The sequence below is a fragment of the Bubalus kerabau genome, chromosome 15 (genome assembly GCF_029407905.1).
Source record: "Bubalus kerabau isolate K-KA32 ecotype Philippines breed swamp buffalo chromosome 15, PCC_UOA_SB_1v2, whole genome shotgun sequence".
Taxonomy (NCBI): domain Eukaryota; kingdom Metazoa; phylum Chordata; class Mammalia; order Artiodactyla; family Bovidae; genus Bubalus; species Bubalus kerabau.
Window position 1 is genome coordinate 80,796,653 of NC_073638.1, and position 19,047 is coordinate 80,815,699.

A 19,047-nucleotide genomic window follows, 5' to 3' on the forward strand; every position below is an offset into this window, starting at 1 on the left:
AACTGTGGTGTTGGAGAAGACTCTTGAGAGTCCCTTGGACTGCAAGGAGATCTAACCAGTCCATCCTAAAGGAGATCAGTCCTGGGTGTTCATTGGAAGGACTGATGCTGAAGCTGAAACTCCAATACTTTGGCCACCTGATGCGAAGAGCTGACTCACTTGAATAGACCCTGATGGTGGGAAAGATTGAGGGCAGGAGGAGAAGGGGATGATAGAGGATGAGATGGCTGGATGGCATCACTGACTCGATGGACGTGAGTTTGAGTGAACTCCGGCAGTTGATGATAGACAGGGAGGCCTGGCGTGCTGCAATTCATGGGGTCGCAAAGAGTCGGACACAACTGAGCGACTGAACTGAACTGAATATATCAAAAACAATTAGGATATCCCTAACACCATTTCCCTTTGTTAAAATGTTTAATTCTCATTAGAATATTACATCATAGGTATTACCCATGTTTTTTAGTTGAGAAAAAGCACACAGAGAATTTAGGTAATTTTTTCAGTCAGGGCTATTTCATATTTTCTCTGTAATTCTACCAAGAGAGATTCATCCCAGAGAGTATGCTCATGATACTCTATTCCTATTTATAATTAATTTCAGTAAACCTGAAAATAAATGCTAGATATAAAAGGAACAGTGGTAGAATTGTTTTAATGTATCATGTACTGTTCACTATATTTAAATATTCTTTAATACTAATGAAAAACAAATATCAACCTCTTGACTTTTTAGTTGTAAAGAGTATTAAGATTATAGCTTCATATATTAATTTTCAAAATATACATTTTACTAATTTGACTATTAAAATCAAATTTCTTCTAAAATTAACAATTTCCTGCAGACCTTGATTACATCAATTTTATATTTCTGGATCCACAAGTCCTGGAACTTCTTAGGGTAAGAAGAAGAAATGATAAAGTAAGCAATCATTCAAATAATATTTGTAAGAAATGATATAGAAATCATTTAAATGATATCTGTAAGATATGATACAGGTATCATTTAAAAAATGGCACCTGTATGCAGAGACTTCTGATAATTCCTTATTATATTTGAACCTAACAAAAGTCTTCTAATTTTGAGAATAGTACTTACCAGGAGGCAAAGTTAGTGAAAAATCATTTTCTTCTAATATTATCTGTCTAGAAGTATGTCAACCTCAAATTTTGCTCACAAATGAAATATGAAGATCTTTTCAGTCAAAAATTTCTGTAATATAATATTTGTTTTCTTTGAGATAAGTTCTTTTGACTTCTTAGTGCATTCTTTTTTTTATTATTCTGAGAGAAAAATTAATCAACATAGAAATTCTGTTCAGCTGCTGATCATGTGTAAATTTTGCCTGGAAGTTGGTCTAAAAAGCACATCAGGGCTCTACCATGTAAGTAAACAGAGCAGAGTATGCTTTGCCTCTTATATTAACAATTTCAAGGTACTTCACATACTGGGGATTGATGTTAATGCAAAATTTCATCATCTCTGTGGACTAGTTTCAAGGCATATTATATTGTATGTCTCCAAGGAAAACATTTCTTAAACTAAGTGTAGCTATGCTAAGGTTTTCAAAAGCTTGTTATCTTTTCCCTTAGGAGTCAGACAGTGAAGAGCATGATGGTTTAATCTTCCTTTGTGATGCTCTAGATTTATGCATGTGGTAATAGAGAAACTATTTCTAAAAAAATGCTTGATTGCTTTATGACTGGAGCCATTAGGGACAAAATGATGCATTTTTCACAATGAAACATTTATATTTAAATGTGTAACACTATTATAGGAGTTATTATGTTCATTAGAAACGAAATCTGAAAATGTGAAGGGAATTCTAGGCAAGGTAAAAACTAATTATTTTTAAGTTTTATTGAAATATAATTGAAACAGGAAGATTGGCACTCATTTACTAGTACATATTAATAAGTTTGGACTTCTGTATATATCCATGATGCCATCACCACAATCAAAGCTCTAAACCTATCAAAAAATCTCCAAAAATGTCCTTGTGTTCTTTTTTCCATATGTATAATTTATGATTACAACTGATTTTTCTAAAATAACTGTTGCATGCTAAATTGTATCAGGAAAAATAAAGATACAAAATAAGAATATAATAAAATTCAAAAATGATATGAAAATAATCAACCTCTTGTAATATTTGATAAAGTTTTCTCAATTTTTCTGGTTCATAAATGCTTATTTGGGTGCCTCTAGATTTGCATACTTTTTTATCATACTGTATATTTAGTATCCATCTGCATTTTATAACTAAAATTTCACAATATACTATGACCAATGTTATGCTGTCCTTTCCTAAAACCCATAATTTCATGCATTATGCATTGAGTGATACTCCATGACCAATTTTCCTCCAGAAATGTTCATCAAATGCTGCATTGTGGTGAACCAAGGATGAAAGAGCAGATAAAACCAAGGCAGGTCCTGGAACGTAGGAACAGAAAAACCAGACCCTTATCATCTTTCCCTCCCCCATGTTGTAACTATTAATGGATTTCAGGTCCTCCTGAGCAGTAGAACCTGTCTCCCCTCCTACCCCATAGGAGGGAAGAAGGCATTTGCCTTACTCTTCCCCCGGCTGAGTATACCTGCCTCATCCAATCAGCAAATGACCCACAAGTCCCATATCCCACTCCTTGTACCCTGGGAATAAAAGTGGATTAAGGACCTGTGTTCAGCGTCAGCTCTCCCTTGAGCAGGCCTGCTGTCTCCCGCTCTAATAAACTTTATTTCCCTCTCACTCTGTCTATTGTCTGGAAATTCTTTTCCAACTCGTGCCCACACCATGACAGTTTTTGTGGCCCATAAGGCGACTTGGGGTCTTTTTCCCCACCTCCTCACTTCTCCTTTCTCATAGGGATCCTCTGAGAACAGGCGAGTGCTGTGGAAGCAACTGAGGATCTCTGGCCATGGTTTCCCTCTGGTGTGTTCCAAAGGCCCCACTGCTCACAGAGCCCCAGTAGCTGCTCCCTGAATGGGTGAGGGTCTCTCCTTTTTCTTCTCTCCAACTGAGGACTGCTAAGTCACTTCAGTCGTGTGATCCTGACTCTGTGTGATCCCGTAGATGGCAGCCCACCAGGCTCCGCCATCCCTGGGATTCTCCTGACAAGAACATTGGAGTGAGTTGCCATTTCCTTCTCCAATGCATGAAAGTGAAAAGTGAAAGTGAAGTCGCTCAGTCGTGTCCGACTCTTAGCCACTCCATGGACTGCAGCCTACCAGGCTCCTCCGTCCATGGGATTTTCCAGGCAAGAGTACTGAAGTGGGGTGCCATTGCCTTCTCCGCAACTGAGGACTAGGCCAACCAATATTGTGAACATGGGTCAGGCACTTAAAAGCCATTAGGGTGCCTGTCACATGAAGACACCTGTGCAAGGATATGGGGGACACAGAACCAATCAGGCCACAAGGGCATCCGCCCCCAGCAAGACAGCTTCCGTGCACCATGTCAGGTACATAGTGGTTGAAGCAAAACAGATCATTGTCCCCTGGCCACCGCCTTCCCGATAGGATTGTAAGGCTGATTCCTCATCCTTCTTTCCTGTCACTTTCACTTCTTTTCCTTTCGGTCTGGATTGATTTACAGGAGCCTAGGTGTAGCCTCTGAACCATCACAAGAGTGCCTTCCACATTTCAGGAAATCACCAAACGGTGAGTCACCTGGTTGCTCCCAGGAATCTCTGTCTTTCTCTGCCTGGGTCACATGGTGCCTTAGCTGCAACCGTTCTCAGGGGTCACCTCTGTGGACTCGACTGCTGGGACGGTCAGCCATTTGTGTGCCATTAGTCTCACGCAGAGATCACTGGGACAAATAGGACAACTTTCTGTCAGCCGGTGACTCTTTGTAACCACATTCCAGGGCACATAGGCTAAGAGTGTGTTCTGGTATGTTCCAGGAGCCTCACTCAGACTTACCCTTTGGCTATATTCTCAGAAACTGGAAAACGTTGACCCTGAAAAAGGCCTGGCCCCAATACAAACTGGGGGAGCAAAAAAAAAAAAAAAAAAAAGGCCTCTGAATGGCACATTCAGTTCAGTTCAGTCACTCAGTCAACTCTTTGTGAGCCCATGAATCGCAGCATGCCAGGCCTCCCTGTCCATCGTCAACTCCCAGAGTTGACTCAGACTCACATCCATCAAGTTGGTGATGCCATCCAGCCATCTCATCCTCTGTCGTCCCCTTCTCCTCCTGTCCCCAGTCCTTCCCAGCATCAGGGTCTTTTCCAATGAGTCAACTCTTCTCATGAGATGGCCAAAGTATTGGAGTTTCAGCCTCATCATCAGTCCTTCCAGTGAACACCCAGGACTGATCTCCTTTAGGATGGACTGGTTGGATCTCCTTGCAGTCTAAGGGACTCTCAAGAGTCTTCTCCAACACCACAGCTCAAAAGCATCAATTCTTCAGCGCTCAGCTTTCTTCACAGTCCAACTCTCACATCTATACATGACCACTGCAAAGACCATAGCCTTGACTAGACAGACCTTTGTTGGCAAGGTAATGTCTCTGCTTTTCAATATGCTATCTAGGTTGGTCATAACTTTCTTTTCAAGGAGTAAGCATCTTTTAATTTCATGGCTGCAATCACCATCTACAATGATTTTGGAGCCCCACAAAATAAAGTCTGACACTGTTTCCACTGTTTCCCCATCTATTTGGCATGAAGTGATGGAACCAGATGTCATGATCTTCATTTTCTGAATGTTGAGCTTTAAGCCAACTTTTTCACTCTCTTCTTTCACTTTCATCAAGAGGCTTTTAAGTTCCTCTTCACTTTCTGCCATAAGGGTGGTGTCATCTGCATATCTGAGGTTATTGATATTTCTCCCAGCAATCTTGATTCCAGCTTGTGCTTCTTCCAGCCCAGCGTTTCTTATGATGTACTCTGCATATAAGTTAAATAAGTAGGGTGACAATATACAGCCTTGACGTACTCCTGCTTCTATTTGGAACCAATCTGTTGGTCCATGTCCAGTTCTAACTGTTGTTTCCTGATCTGCATATAGGTTTCTCAAGGGGCAGGTCATTTGGTCTGGTATTCCCATCTCTTTCAGAATTTTTCAGTTTATTGTGATCCACATAGTCAAAGTCTAGCTTTTGCCAAAAGCAGGGAAAGGTCTCAGAATTTCCTTCCACTCAGTCCTTCCTGACCCTCAGTCAGAATCCTCAGATTTGAGGGACTCATGCCGCATGTGTCTTTCTGTTGCCTCCCTATCTCCTTTTGCTCTCTGTCTCTCTCCATCAGATTTCCTAGACAACCCCAGCTCAATCTGTCATATCCACATGATCTCTAGCATAGGATTCTGAAGTTCCCTTTGATCCAGGTCTTTCTTCTATATTCAAAAGCCTGAAGGGTCAAAAACTCTCCTCTATGTTTCAAAACTGGTTCTTTTTGCATATGCAATTAAAAACAACTAGTTTGTTTAAAAGTCTGCCTAAGGGAAAGCTTGAAGTTAACCCATTCCATGTCCATGAAATACACAGCCCACTTTGCCTGAGACCTCTGCTATTGCTGCTAAGTCACTTCAGTCGTGTCCAACTCTTGCGACCCCATAGACGGCAGCCCACCAGGCTCCCATGTCCCTGGGATTCTCCAGGCAAGAACACTGGAGTGGGTTGCCATTTCCTTCTCCAATGCATGAAAGTGAAAAGTGAAAGTGAAGTTGCTCAGTCATACCCGACTCCTAGAGTCCCTATAGACGGCAGCCTACCAGGCTTCTCCATCCATGGGATTTTCCAGGCAAGAGTACTGGAGTTTGCCATTGCCTTCTCAGCCTTGGGCAAATTAGAACTTAAAAAAAAAAAAAAAAAAGAGGGGGTGTCAAAGAGACATTTTAAATAGCAAGTGGAAAGCTATGAGATCTCTCTCTGTCTGCCTGGGTTTATGTATATCTCAGTGTGTGTCTTTTTTTTTTTTTTTAAATAATATTGCTGAACTTGTAAGTGAGTTCTAATTTAATTGGCCTAAAGAAAAGTAAGTGCTTACAAGAGAAATTCTAAATATAAGAGAAATTAACTTAAATGAATTTCAGATTCATGTGAACTGGGAAATATTCAATATTAAATATCTAGCATTAATGTTTGTTTGCTAATCTAATATAGACATGTCTAAGAGCTATTAACATTAAGCATAATATTTTCATTGTGCCTAGGTTTAGTATAAATTACATATTGTCATATTTCTATATCTGTTACAAGTTTGTCAGAAAGGAAAATACCTCGAGTGAAGAAACTTTAAAAAAATGTAAATGAGATATGAGCTTTTAGATAAACTCTATTAAGAATAATTATACTTTAAAACTGTCTGTCTAAAACAGTCTGTCTAGAATTTGGTAACCCGAATTTCTAGGGTTGTGCTAAACTAAGTCACAGAAGTTTATTGGATAGCTAGGTCATTTCCAAATAAAATAAGACTCCAAAACAGTCATAACTTAACTCTAACTTCCTCTTACACAGAAACTAAAGAGATTTTGGACGATTAATGAATAATGTTTGGTGCCACCCTGAGATGGTCTCCATAAGAAAGCAAATTTTTAAAGAAATTATCACTGGTATTTATGTTCACCAATCTACAGAATGCTAATATAAAGGTCAGTTCTTGGTTGCTTAAGGAAAGTAGGATGTGTGTTTTTAGTAAAGAAGGTTTGAGGAATGAAATTACATTTTATGAAGGGAAAAGGAAGTAGGCCTGACTTTCAGGTGGCCGTTTCAGGATGGGAGAACAAATGGGCACAGAAAGTGATAAGAAGGTTTTATGGAAAGTGGACCCCAAGGGAAGAGTTTTGTGCATAAATACCAGTGTTCTTGAAATATTGAACTGCCTTTGATAATGGATTTTAAGTTTCTTTACCTCTGAAGTGATCTGTTCTATGTTTACCTTTAAAATCTTATTTGTTACTTTGGCTAAGTGAATATATTGTTTCACAGTGATATATATGATTCTATCTGATTGAGTGTTATAAATCCTTTTAATATTTATTGACAAAACTTCCTAAATAACTTGACTTCTAGCTAACTTTGGGACGCTTCAGAGGGCCCCTGAAACATCTAAAAGAGCTATTAAACTACCTGAGTTCATTTGACATGTTAAATTACATGGGAAGTATTGTTGGAGGAGTGATGGAATCTTCTCAGGTTATATTGTATATTGATGTTACTTATATAAATATCTTGGAAATTATGTGAAATTCATAAAAATCTGATATGTCCTGGTAAAATGTTTTCAGTTATAATTCTAGTTATCATGTTAAAGTGTTACAAGCCACAGCAATGACCAGGCTACTTTGTCAATTTCACTTTAATTAGATTTTAAACATGTCTTCTATGGTTTCACACTCACGCCTTAAGAAAAATACTGCTAGTTTTTCAAGGTGTATGGAAAAGACTTCTCTAAGATTAAGTGATAAACAAATTTTCTTTGTTATCTGGTACTCTGGTAACAGACTGGAATTTAGTCTACTCTCTATGTTAAGAGAGCAAAGTTTTCTTATAATGAAGCTTTCAATAAAAGATTATGAATTTATTTGCCTCTGAATGATTTATATTTGTTTTTAAAATTTGTTGTGACTTTGGTAAAGTAAATAAGCATTATTTAAGATTATGGTACATGTAAAAGCTCATTCTGCTTCTACAAAAACTAACCCCTCACTGTTAGATTTTTGCTATCCTGATGTCCTTAAAACATGGCAACAGTCTACTCCTAAATCAGGCAATTAAAAATGGGTGAACAACAGCTGTAAATCAAAAAGCCAGGGCTATGGGAAATCCAAGATGGCTCCTTGGCTTTACCCGGCTCCCTGACGAACCTCATTTTCATTTGATGGGTTAAAACCTTCTCTGGCACTAGGGTTAATGCCCTCATAATGAAAAAAATAATGTTTCACTGAATATTAAGTTTTTCTAATTGTTAAACTAAGTTTCTAGTTTTGTTTACTAAGACTCCTGAGATAGCTCCTCGTTATGTTATATTGCTCAAAAATTTAATTAAATTATTAAAAAGGACACTCTAAGTTTGTTTGTCAATCTTATCTCAGTAACCAGCCTTCGGATAAAGATCAGATGCTCCATGGTGTACAATCAGGAGATTAACACAGGCTATAGTCATTTAACAAATGAAGTCAGATGACCTGGGGTATACTGGACTCTACCTAATGAAAGTTCTTGACTTATAATTCTTATTTATGACTTCACTAATAACTTCTAGCTATAGCTATTTTATTTTCTATGTCACTTGTTCCCGAAGATTCTTACCTTATCAAATGTGTGACTGAGTCTGTGATAAAATGCTGATACGCAGTTCCATATGAGATCAATGATTGTACTAATGTAACTCTAGATATGGAAAGCAGCAACAAGAGGGAATATTTTCCTGGATCAAGAGGCTAGTAAGACAGATATAATCCAGAAACTTTTGCTCTCACAAGGCCCGGTCCAATAACAGCACACTGAGGAGCCTGTCAATGGAATCTTTCCTAGACCTGGGAATGAGTTTTTCCAGCCCCGTGGGACACAATGGCCATAAAATGCCCCCAAAACATAGTCAAATAGTGGCTTTGAAGGGACCCTGCTGACTGAAAGCTGCCCCTACAAAGATTACATCATGACCACTGCAAGCTGCTAACCCTCAACACTCCCTGAAAGTGGAATTCAGAAAAAAAGGCACCCTGTGCTCTGGGAAAAACCCAGAAGAACTGGCCTTCAGATAGTCAGATGTTTTCAGGTAAAGATTTTATGAGCCCTAATCCTTGCCTCTTCTTGCACCCAGAGAAACACTAACGCCATAAACCAAGGTCTGGTCCTGCTTCTCCTGGTATCCCCCGAGCAGCTCTTCTGCTTCTATTCATCTTTAGGCCACATACCTTTAACTTTCTTGTTAAGCTTGTTTCTCTTAGAATACCGCAAGTCTCCAAGTACGACAAGAATCTCCCTGAGCAACACCTAGACGATGCTGAAACAAGTCACCTTATCATCTCCCTCCTAAATGCACCCTGACAGAGAGCAGGCAAAGGGAACCCAGAGCTAATCAGCAAATGACTCTCAAGACCTCTATCCCACTCCTTGTACCCTGGGTATAAAAGTGGACTAAGGAACCCTGTTCAATGTCAGTTCTCCTTTGAGCTGGTCTGCTGTTCTAACAGCATCTCCCACTCTAAAATACTTTAATTCCCTCTCATTCTGTCTATTGTCTGTAAATTCTTTCCAACCCATGCCTGGACCACAACAAGTATTTCACTGAAGATAATTTATCAAGATGAAGAAACACAGGAAGGGTCTAAAAAGGAGCAGATTAAGATGGTAACAATAACCCTGTGTACGAGACAGCAAAAGAGACACTGATGTATAGAACAGTCTTATGGACTCTGTGGGAGAGGGAGAGGGTGGGAAGATTTGGGAGAATGGCATTGAAACATGTAAAATATCATGTATGAAATGAGATGCCAGTCCAGGTTCGATGCACGATACTGGATGCTTGGGGCTGGTGCACTGGGACGACCCAGAGGGATGGAATGGGGAGGGAGGAGGGAGGAGGGTTCAGGATGGGGAACACATGTATACCTGTGGCGGATTCATTTTGATATTTGGCAAATCTAATACAGTTATGTAAAGTTTAAAAATAAAATAAAATTAAAAAAAAAAAAGAATAGATTACAATGTTATTATAAAGTTTCTGCTGATTTGTGATAATTAAATCCATGTTAATATAGATTTAAAAGTGACTCTTACAGAGAAGGCTGCTCATACTGCAGACTTTCAGGTGATAGCTTATTGGTGTCGATAAAGGAGCTACTTTTGTATGTGCTATTGAAGGGTGATTCTACTCAACAAATTTAGTTTTGATAAAACAGGCCTCTTTGGAAACAAAAAAAAAAAAAAAAAAAGAAAAGCGGTGTAAATCTACAACAGGCAACTGTGAGAGTTAAGCCAATAATTGAGAAACTAACGGCAATTTTTAATGTAAATGCCACCGCTGTACCAATGGTAAGTGCAAAATTACCAGAATCGAGTTGTTCATGCTCAATAATGTCCCAAAGTTGAAACTCATTTTGCTCATGCTTAGTGTTATGACTTCACGCTACTCTCATATGTCAGCTACAAACTGGCACTTATCAAGAGTGTTGCCAACAACTGAACAACAAAGGCGTTTGCCATCTGTCTCTATGGAGATTGAACCCCATGCTGCTATAGCTTTTGACCTCCAACAACCCCTGAGAGAGTTCAGGGTGCAGTGAGGTACTCTGTGCTCTAGGGAATCTGGTGGGACAGGTATTTAGATAGTTAAATGATTTTATGATCTCAGTGCTTGCATATCTTATATCTAGAGAAGCGTTAAGCACTAAATCCCTTCACAGTGACTCTGTGCTCTAGGGAATCTGGTGGGACAGGCATTTAGATAGTTGAATGATTTTATGATCTCAGTGCTTGCATCTCTTATATCTAGAGAAGCGTTAAGCACTAAATCCCTTCACAGTGACCTCAGATCCTCATGACTAACAAAAAACCTTTTGTAGAATGAGTGCTTCAGGGTATTAACTCCCTTCACCAAAACCTTATATATTGACTTTAACCCACTGCCACTTTGGAGCAGTCTCTCAGAGCTGTATGAGATGCTGCCTCCTGGCTGCAGTCCTATTTTTGCCCCAAATAGAACTTAATTCACAACTCTCAAGTTATACATCTTTTTTAGTGGACTTATACCATCTATTTTGTCACGTTGAAACCAGGTCCTCTTAAAATTGAGCTCCCCTGCTGAATTTATTATTAACGTCTCTATGCAAAATGGGATCTCTTTTCTTATTCATCACTTGTTTCCCACAAGGTTGAAGATTATCAAAGAAAAGTGGGATTGAAATGCAGAGGACAGGCTGGGGCCCTTTCAAATACAAAACCATTGTCCCCCAGTTTCTTATTTGTAGAAAAAAGTCTTTCTTCCTCCTAGACCTTCCCTGTTTCCCAAAGGGCATATTCACACAGTAACTAATTAAGGCTTGAAAAAGTTGGCTTAAAACTCAACATTCAGAAAACTAAGATCATGGCGTCCGGTCCCATCACTTCATGGCAAATAGATAGGAAAACAATGGAAATGGTGAGAGCCTATTTTTTGAGGCTGCAAACTCACTGCAAATGGTGACTGCAGCCATGAAATTAAAGATGTTTTCCCTGGGAAGAAAAGCTGTGACCAACCTAGACACCATATTAAAAAGCAGAGACATTACTTTGCCAACAAAGGTCCATCTAGTCAAAGCAATGATTTTTCCAGCAGTCATGTATGGATGTAAGGTTTGGATTCTGAAGAAAGCTGAGTGGTGAAGAATTGATGCTTTTGAACTGTGATGTTGGAGAAGACTCTTGAGAGTCCTTTGGACTGCAAGGAGATCCAACTAGTCCATCCTAAAGGAAACCAGTCCTGACTATTCATTGAAGGACTGATGTTGTAGCAGAAACTCCAATCTTTGGCCACGTGATGTGAAGACTGACTCATTGGAAAAGACCCTGATGCTGGGAAAGATTGAAGGCGGGAGGGGAAGGGTTCAACAGAGGATGAGATGATTAGATGGTATCACTGACTCAATGGACATGAATTTGAGCAAGCTCCAGTAGTTGGTGATGGACAGGGAAGCCTGTGTGCTGCAGTCTATGGGTCGCAAAGAGTCAGACATGACTGAGCGACTGAACTGAACTGAACTGAACTGGACTGCAGCATGCCAGGATTCCCTGTCCATCACCAACTGCCAGAGCTTGCTCAAATTCATGTGTATTGAGTTGTGATGCCATCCAAATACCTCATCTTCCGTCTGCAGTGGTCCATTTATGTATCAATTTGTTTCAATTTTGGCTACTACATTACTAAAGGATCCTCAGTTGAATTTGTAGAAGTGGATGAACCACAAAAACAGAGGGAAGACTCACAATTACACATGGATTTTTCAACTGCACAAGAGGACTGGCATCCCAACACATTATTCAAGAGTCAGTTGTGCATTTCTTATATAAATATGTCATATGTGGACTGAAAATGGATTATATATTAAAAAACAAACAAACAGAGAACACATCAAGTACTTAAAGTGCTCTAGGTCTCATCAAATAATGGAGTATCTTCTGGCCTAACTCAAGCTTAGAATATCAACTAACCCCCACTCCTAACCTTTGCCCCATCAGCTGTTAATTCAGACATTTAAGAAATTTTCATTTAGGTTGAAAAATTGTAATTGATTATAGAATAAATAATAAAGGAATATATATATATATATATATATATATATATATATATATATATATAATATGGAATAGTTTGAAATACTGCTACCAGAATCACTCATGATTCATTTTAAGATAAAGATAAAAACCCCCAAATTTTTATCAGCAAACACAGGCTAGATTGGATGAATGATTGACTTCTTTACAAGGAAGACTTTTACAATGTAGTAGTTTTAATTCTAATTTTCTTGATGACATTCTTACAATCCAAGGAAGTAAAGGGATAGATTTTTTAATTATCAGGTCTTGTTCTACTACCTTAAAGCTCACTGGAGTTTGCTTTTGCTTCTGTTTGTGTGTTTACTGGAATATGTGTGCATGTGTGTGTGTTTCCAACATTAGGCACAGATAATACATTATGAAAAGCTCCTCTTCCTAAAGCACCAAGCAGGGATCACTATCAATTGCATCAATTGCATTTCAGTTCAGTTCAGTTACTCAGTTGTGTCTGACTCTTTTCGACCCCATGCACTGCAGCACCCCAGGCCTCCCTGTCCATCACCAACTCCCGGAGTTTACTCAAACTCTTGTCCATCGAGTTGGTGATGCCATCCAGCCATCTCATCCTCTGTCGCCCCCTTCTCCTCCTGCCTTCAAGCTTTCCCAGCATCAGGGTCTTTTCCAGTAAGTCAGTTCTTTGCATCAGGTGGCCAAAGTATTGGAGTTTCAGCTTCAGCATCAGTCCTTCCAATGAATACTCAGGACTGATCTCCTTTAGGATGGACTGGTTGGATCTCCTTGCAGTCCAAGGGACTCTCAACAGTCTTCTCCAACACCACAGTTCAAAAGTATCAATTGTTTGGTGCTCAGCTTTCTTTATAGTCCAACTCTCAATACATTTATGACTACTGGAAAAACCAAAGTTTTGACTAGACAGACCTTTGTTGGTATGTATGTATACACACACACACACACACACACACACACACACAAATTTTTCTCTTTACTTGTGGCAAATTTCCTTTATTCATTGTAAAGTAAGGAAGTAAAATCCTTAGGGGCAAATTGCATTCTTGTGAGTTTCCTAAATCTCTCAAGATACACAGAGGAACTTTTAAATAACATATTTATTATATCCTTTGATCACAAGATGAACTCCAGGGACTATTTCCATTTGAACTGAGGTAATTATATAAATTAACTTTTTAACTAAATCTGTTTTCTGATATGATTGTTCTTTGTTCATCTTGCTCTTGTGTTGACAGCATGGAATCTGTGCCTTTTCTTTTATATTAAAATTTTTAAATTTCAAATCTACTACCTGCTAACTTCTGCCACTGACTTAATTTATGCATCACTGAAAACCAAGAGATTTAACTATCTTTTGTGTGTTTGTTTTTGTTTGGGGGGAAATATAGAAAAATAGACCACAAGAACGGGTGATGATGAGGCTCATAAATGAGCTAAGTTGTCGCACATTTTTTTCTTCCACTCACTGATAAGTAAAATTCATGCAATACTCAGTATATATGCACTCTGTCAAAAGTTGAAATACAAAGAAGAAGAAGAAGAAGAAAATCACATTCAGATTTTAATGTGATCACGACTTCACGGTGTAGGGGAGGAAAGGATTTGTAATTTGGCTCTCATCTCCTTGTATATCCTCCACTTAAGTCTTTTTCTCTATATTAACCTCAAAGTTGTCATGCAACTTCTTTGGGAGTAATACAAATGAATGTTTGGATTCAATTTGGAATATTTTCTAAAGAATGAATTTCAATATAAAACATAACTATGTAATCTTATGAAGATTATTCACCTGTCTCCACAGATTTCTAGATCTATAAAAGTATTATCATAGAAGAACAATATTGTGAGATTATGAAAATAATAGGAAATAAGGAAATATTGGGCTTTACATACTGAACACAGGGCTAGCACCTCACATGTGAAAGGATGATAAATCCAAGAAAACCTAATCCTTTATTCTGTAGAAGTAAAGTTACTATGTGTGTGTCAGTTGTTCAGTCTTATCTGACTCTTTGCCACCCTGTGGACTATAGCCAGCCAGGTTCTTCTGTCCATGGAATTTCCCAGGAATGGGATGCCATTTCCTTCTCCAGGGGATCTTTCCAACCCAGAGATTCAACCCAGGCAGATTGCAGGCAGGCAGAATTTTGTAGCATCTGAGCCAAGGTTGCACTAGTAATCCTGCTTATTTACAATGTTTTCATTTTTAATATAAATGTAAAAAAAAAGAGTTCCATTTTGTGGGCAATATATAGAAATAATAAACGTGCATTGGAAAAGACATGGCATATTTTAAGAAACTTGCTGCGATATCATGAAAAAAATATTGCAAAGAAGTAGCCATATATTCTATAGTTGGTTTTATTTTATGGGACTTTCCAAGTGCTCAGAAGATGTCTATTGGTTAAGTGGAAAAAACGTGGCATATTTTAAGAAACCTGTTGCAGTATCATGAAAAAAATTATTGCAGAGAAGTAGTTGTATGTTTTATAGGTTGGCTTTATTTTATAAACTTGCTTTACTTAGAAAAGTATAAAGATTGTTTCCTGAGTCTCTTATGTATGGCATTTCTATTGGATATCAAAGGCCATAGATCTTCCTTTGTATTAGAAATGCATTGTTAATACAAACCATCCAGAGTAGATTAATAAAAGTTCTGCTTCTTATGTCATTTATTCTATGAGACTTTCCACACTATCATATGAATGTAGGAGTATATTGTTGTATGGCTTGTCCTTTTGGAAAATGGGAACCACCCAAACATGCAAACTATTTCAACAAATTTTTTTTTAAAAAGGAAGTTTATCCCAAAAAAGGCCAATTATAAGCTCTACTTATCATATTTCGTATTTCAGCTCAGAGTACCCTCTCTCTCAATTTCTAGTGGACATTCTTCTTAAAAGCCAATTCTTCCTGCTATTTTCTAAGAATGAATCCAGAATTTTTGATATTGAGAACTTGCCTTTTGTCAAATCAAAGTTTAAAAAAATGTGGACTACACACTAAACATGAGAACATAAGTGGGAAAACAAGCTAAAAGGTTATGACATAGTTTATACTCAGATATTTATAGATATGACATTCAGTTCTGTTCAGTTCAGTCGCATCCAACTCTTTGCGACCCCATGAATTGCAGCACGCCAGGCCTCCCTGTCCATCACCAGCTCCCAGAGTTCACTCAAACTCACATCCATCGAGTCAGTGATGCCATGCAGCCATCTCATCCTCTGTCATCCCCTTTTCCTCCTGCCCCTAATCCCTCCCAGCATCAGAGTCTTTTCCAATGAGTCAACTCTTCCCATGAGGTGGCCAAAGTATTGGAGTTTCAGCTTTAGCATCATTTCTTCCAAAGAACATCCAGGACTGATCTCCTTTAGAATGGACTGGTTGCATTTCCTTGCAGTCCAAGGGACTCTGAAGAGTGTTCTCCAACACCACAGTTCAAAAGCATCAATTCTTCGGCGCTCAGCTTTCTTCACAGTCCAACTCTCACATCTGCACATGACTACTGGAAAAACCATAGCCTTGACTAGACGGACCTTTGTTGGCTAAGTAATGTCTCTCCTTTTCAATATGTTATTTAGGTTAGTCATAACTTTCTTTCCAAGGAGTAAGTGTCTTTTAATTTCATGGCTGCAGTCACCATCTGCAGTGATTTTCGAGCCCCCCAAAAATAAAGTCTGACACTGTTTCCACTTTTTCCCCATCTATTTCCCATGAAGATATGACATTAGCCACAATTAAATCTGTTATGTTTATTTTTTTGTTCTTGTGTATGTATAGTTGATTTATAATATTGTTTTAGTTTCTGGTGTATGGCAAAGTGATTCTCGCTCGCTCTCTCTCTCTCTATATATATATATATATATATACACACACACATACACACACACACACATATATATATGTATATAATACATATAAATGCTTTGTATATAATGTATATGGAATCGTTTTCAGATTCTTTTCCCATGTAGCTTACTACAAAATATTGAGTATAGTTCCCTGTGTCATTCAGTAGGTCCTTGTTTTTATCTATGTCATCTATGCTGCTGCTAAGTCGCTTCAGTCATGTCTGACTCTGTGTGTCCCCGTAGACGGCATCCCTCTAGGCTCCCCTGTCCCTGGTATTCTCCAGGCAACAACACTGGAGTGGGTTGCCATTTCCTTCTCCAATGCATGAAAGTGAAAAGTGAAAGTGAAGTCGCTCAGTCCTGGCCGACTCTTAGCGACCCCATGGACTGTAGCCCACCAGGCTCCCCCATCCTTGGGATTTTCCAGGCAAGAGCACTGGAGTGGGGTGCCATTGCTAGTAGTGTGCATATGTTACTCTCAAAACCCTACTTTATGTCTCCCCATCCCCTTTCCCTTTGGAGACCATAGGTTTGTTTCCTATGTCTGTAAGTCTGTTTCTATTTTGTAAATTAGTTCATTTGCATCATTTTTAAAAACTTTTTTCTTTCAGTTTTTGACTGAGGGATCTTAGTTCACCGATCAGAGATCAAACCTACAACCCCCTGCAACAGAAACGTGGAGTCCTAACCACTAGACTCCAGGAACACCCCTGTATCATTTTTAAAAGAGAACTTCAGTGGTATTACAGATTACAGTTCCAACTTAAATAATTATGCTTTATAATATAGATTTTGCCTATTTTAGAAGCTTCCCTGATGGCTCAGATGGTAAAGAATCTGCCTGCAATGCAGGAGACCTGGGTTTGATCTGTGGGAAGATCCCCTGGAGAAAGGCTACCCCCTCCTGTATTTTTGCCTGGAAAAATCCCATGGAGGAGGGACCTGGTGGGCTACAGTCTATGAGGTCACAAAGAGTAGGACACAACTGAGCAATGCACACACACACAGAATGAAATTCACTTAAGTTTTTTTCTTCACACTAAGAACAGCATTTTGAATGTATCCTGAAGCTAAAACTCTAATGTTTTCTTGCTTCAATTCTTGGAATTTTCTATGGGACAAGCAAATAGTGCTTGAAGAGACTAGATATTTCTAGTTAAATTGTTTTCTAATTTTATACCTAAAACACCTGAGCATAGCAGTCAATAACTCAAGTCATATTGCTAGTTAGAGATTCCGAGTAGTCTTGATAATGCTGCATGACCATTCTCAATTTATTTGTTGACAGTTACCAAGGTAAACAAACCCATGGCTGATGTTAATTTTACACTGGTGACTGAGTTTATCCTTTTGGGACTGACAGATCATGCTGAACTGAAAGTGGTCCTCTTCCTGGTGTTCCTGCTCATCTATACCATTTCCTTGGTGGGTAATCTAGGAATGTTCCTTCTAATCCAAATAACTCCCAAACTCCAAATGCCCATGTATCATTTCCTCAGCTGTCTGTCATTCATTGATGCCTGCTATTCGTCAGTCTTTGCACCCAGAATGCTGCTGAACTTCTTTGTGGAACGGGAGACAATCTCGTTCTCTGTATGCATTCTGCAGTACTTTTCATTCGTGTCTCTCCTTACCGCTGAGGGTTTCTTGCTGGCAGCAATGGCTTATGACCTCTACATGGCCATTGTGAACCCTTTACTTTATACCGTGGCTATGACAAAAATAGTTTGTGTTGTTCTGGTCATTGGATCATGTGTAGGGGGCGTAATCAACTCCTTGACTCACACAATTGGCTTGCTGAAGTTGTCTTTCTGTGGGCCAAATGTCATCAGGCACTTCTTCTGTGGCCTGCCCCCGCTGTTGAAGCTGTCCTGCTCTGACACATCCATGAATGAGCTGCTGCTTTTAATCTTCTCTGGCGTTATTGCCTTGATCACTTTCATGACTGTGATGATCTCCTACATCTTCATTGTTGCCGCTATCCTGAGCATCCGCTCAGCAGCAGGCAGACACAAAGCCTTCTCCACGTGTGCATCATACCTCACGGTTGTGACTCTATTCTATGGCTCTGTAAGCTTTAGCTACATTCAACCAAGCTCCCAGTATTCCTTAGAACAGGAAAAGGTAGTATCTGTGTTTTATACCCTAATTATTCCTATGTTAAACCCATTAATTTATAGCTTAAGATACAAGGAAGTGAAGGATGCTGTGAAAAGGGCTAAAGAAATGAAGCATATTCCTTGTTAATGTCATACCATATGTGCCAAATTGTTTGTAGACAAATGAGTGCTTTGGATAATGGTATGTATATGCATTTACTCAAATTATGAACTGTTTTGCAATGGAAGGAAAAGGCTTGGAAGTATAGCATGTCATAGTACATATGGTTGGTTATTGTTTAAACTAAGCTAATAAGCCATACTAGGTTACAGTTTAGCTATCTCTGGCTAATTGTTAACATTCTTATTCCTGTATTTAGGTAGAAATAAATATATACAGGCAGATACACAGACACACCCACAAATAGGGAGACACAAACATAAAATTCAAAAGTAATGAAGTATCTCTTAACTCATTTTCTCTATTGAGCACAGACAAAAAGCAAAATAATTTCAAAGCAAAAGGCACTGATATTTGAACTATCCAATAAAACTGACAGATACATGTTCCTGGAATTAGCCTGAAATACTTACAGTCAGATATTCTGCAAAATGAATGCAAACACGCAAAAATTTTCAGAAAGAGGACTTGGTTCTTGATTACCTTTCCACTCACAGGGGTTAGTCCAGACCATTTCTTTTTTTCTTGCCATGGTTTCCATTACTATTAAATCATATGAAACTGAGAAAGGTGGAATGCCTCAGTTTCTGTACCATTTCACACAGAAGGGCCACTAAGATTCACAGGAAATATACCCTGAAAAAGTTTATTAATGTTTAGAAAGGGTGCTGTCA

General features: G+C 38.7%; 1 protein-coding gene across 1 annotated transcript; it reads left to right on the forward strand.

Annotated features, from left to right (window-relative positions):
- The first annotated feature begins 17,398 nt into the window (after positions 1–17,398).
- Positions 17,399–18,340, forward strand: LOC129629196 (olfactory receptor 1052-like). Its single transcript, XM_055549069.1, has one exon. It carries the CDS (start codon positions 17,402–17,404, stop codon positions 18,338–18,340), a length of 939 nt encoding a protein of 312 aa, XP_055405044.1. The 5' UTR covers positions 17,399–17,401.
- The last annotated feature ends 707 nt before the right edge of the window (positions 18,341–19,047 follow it).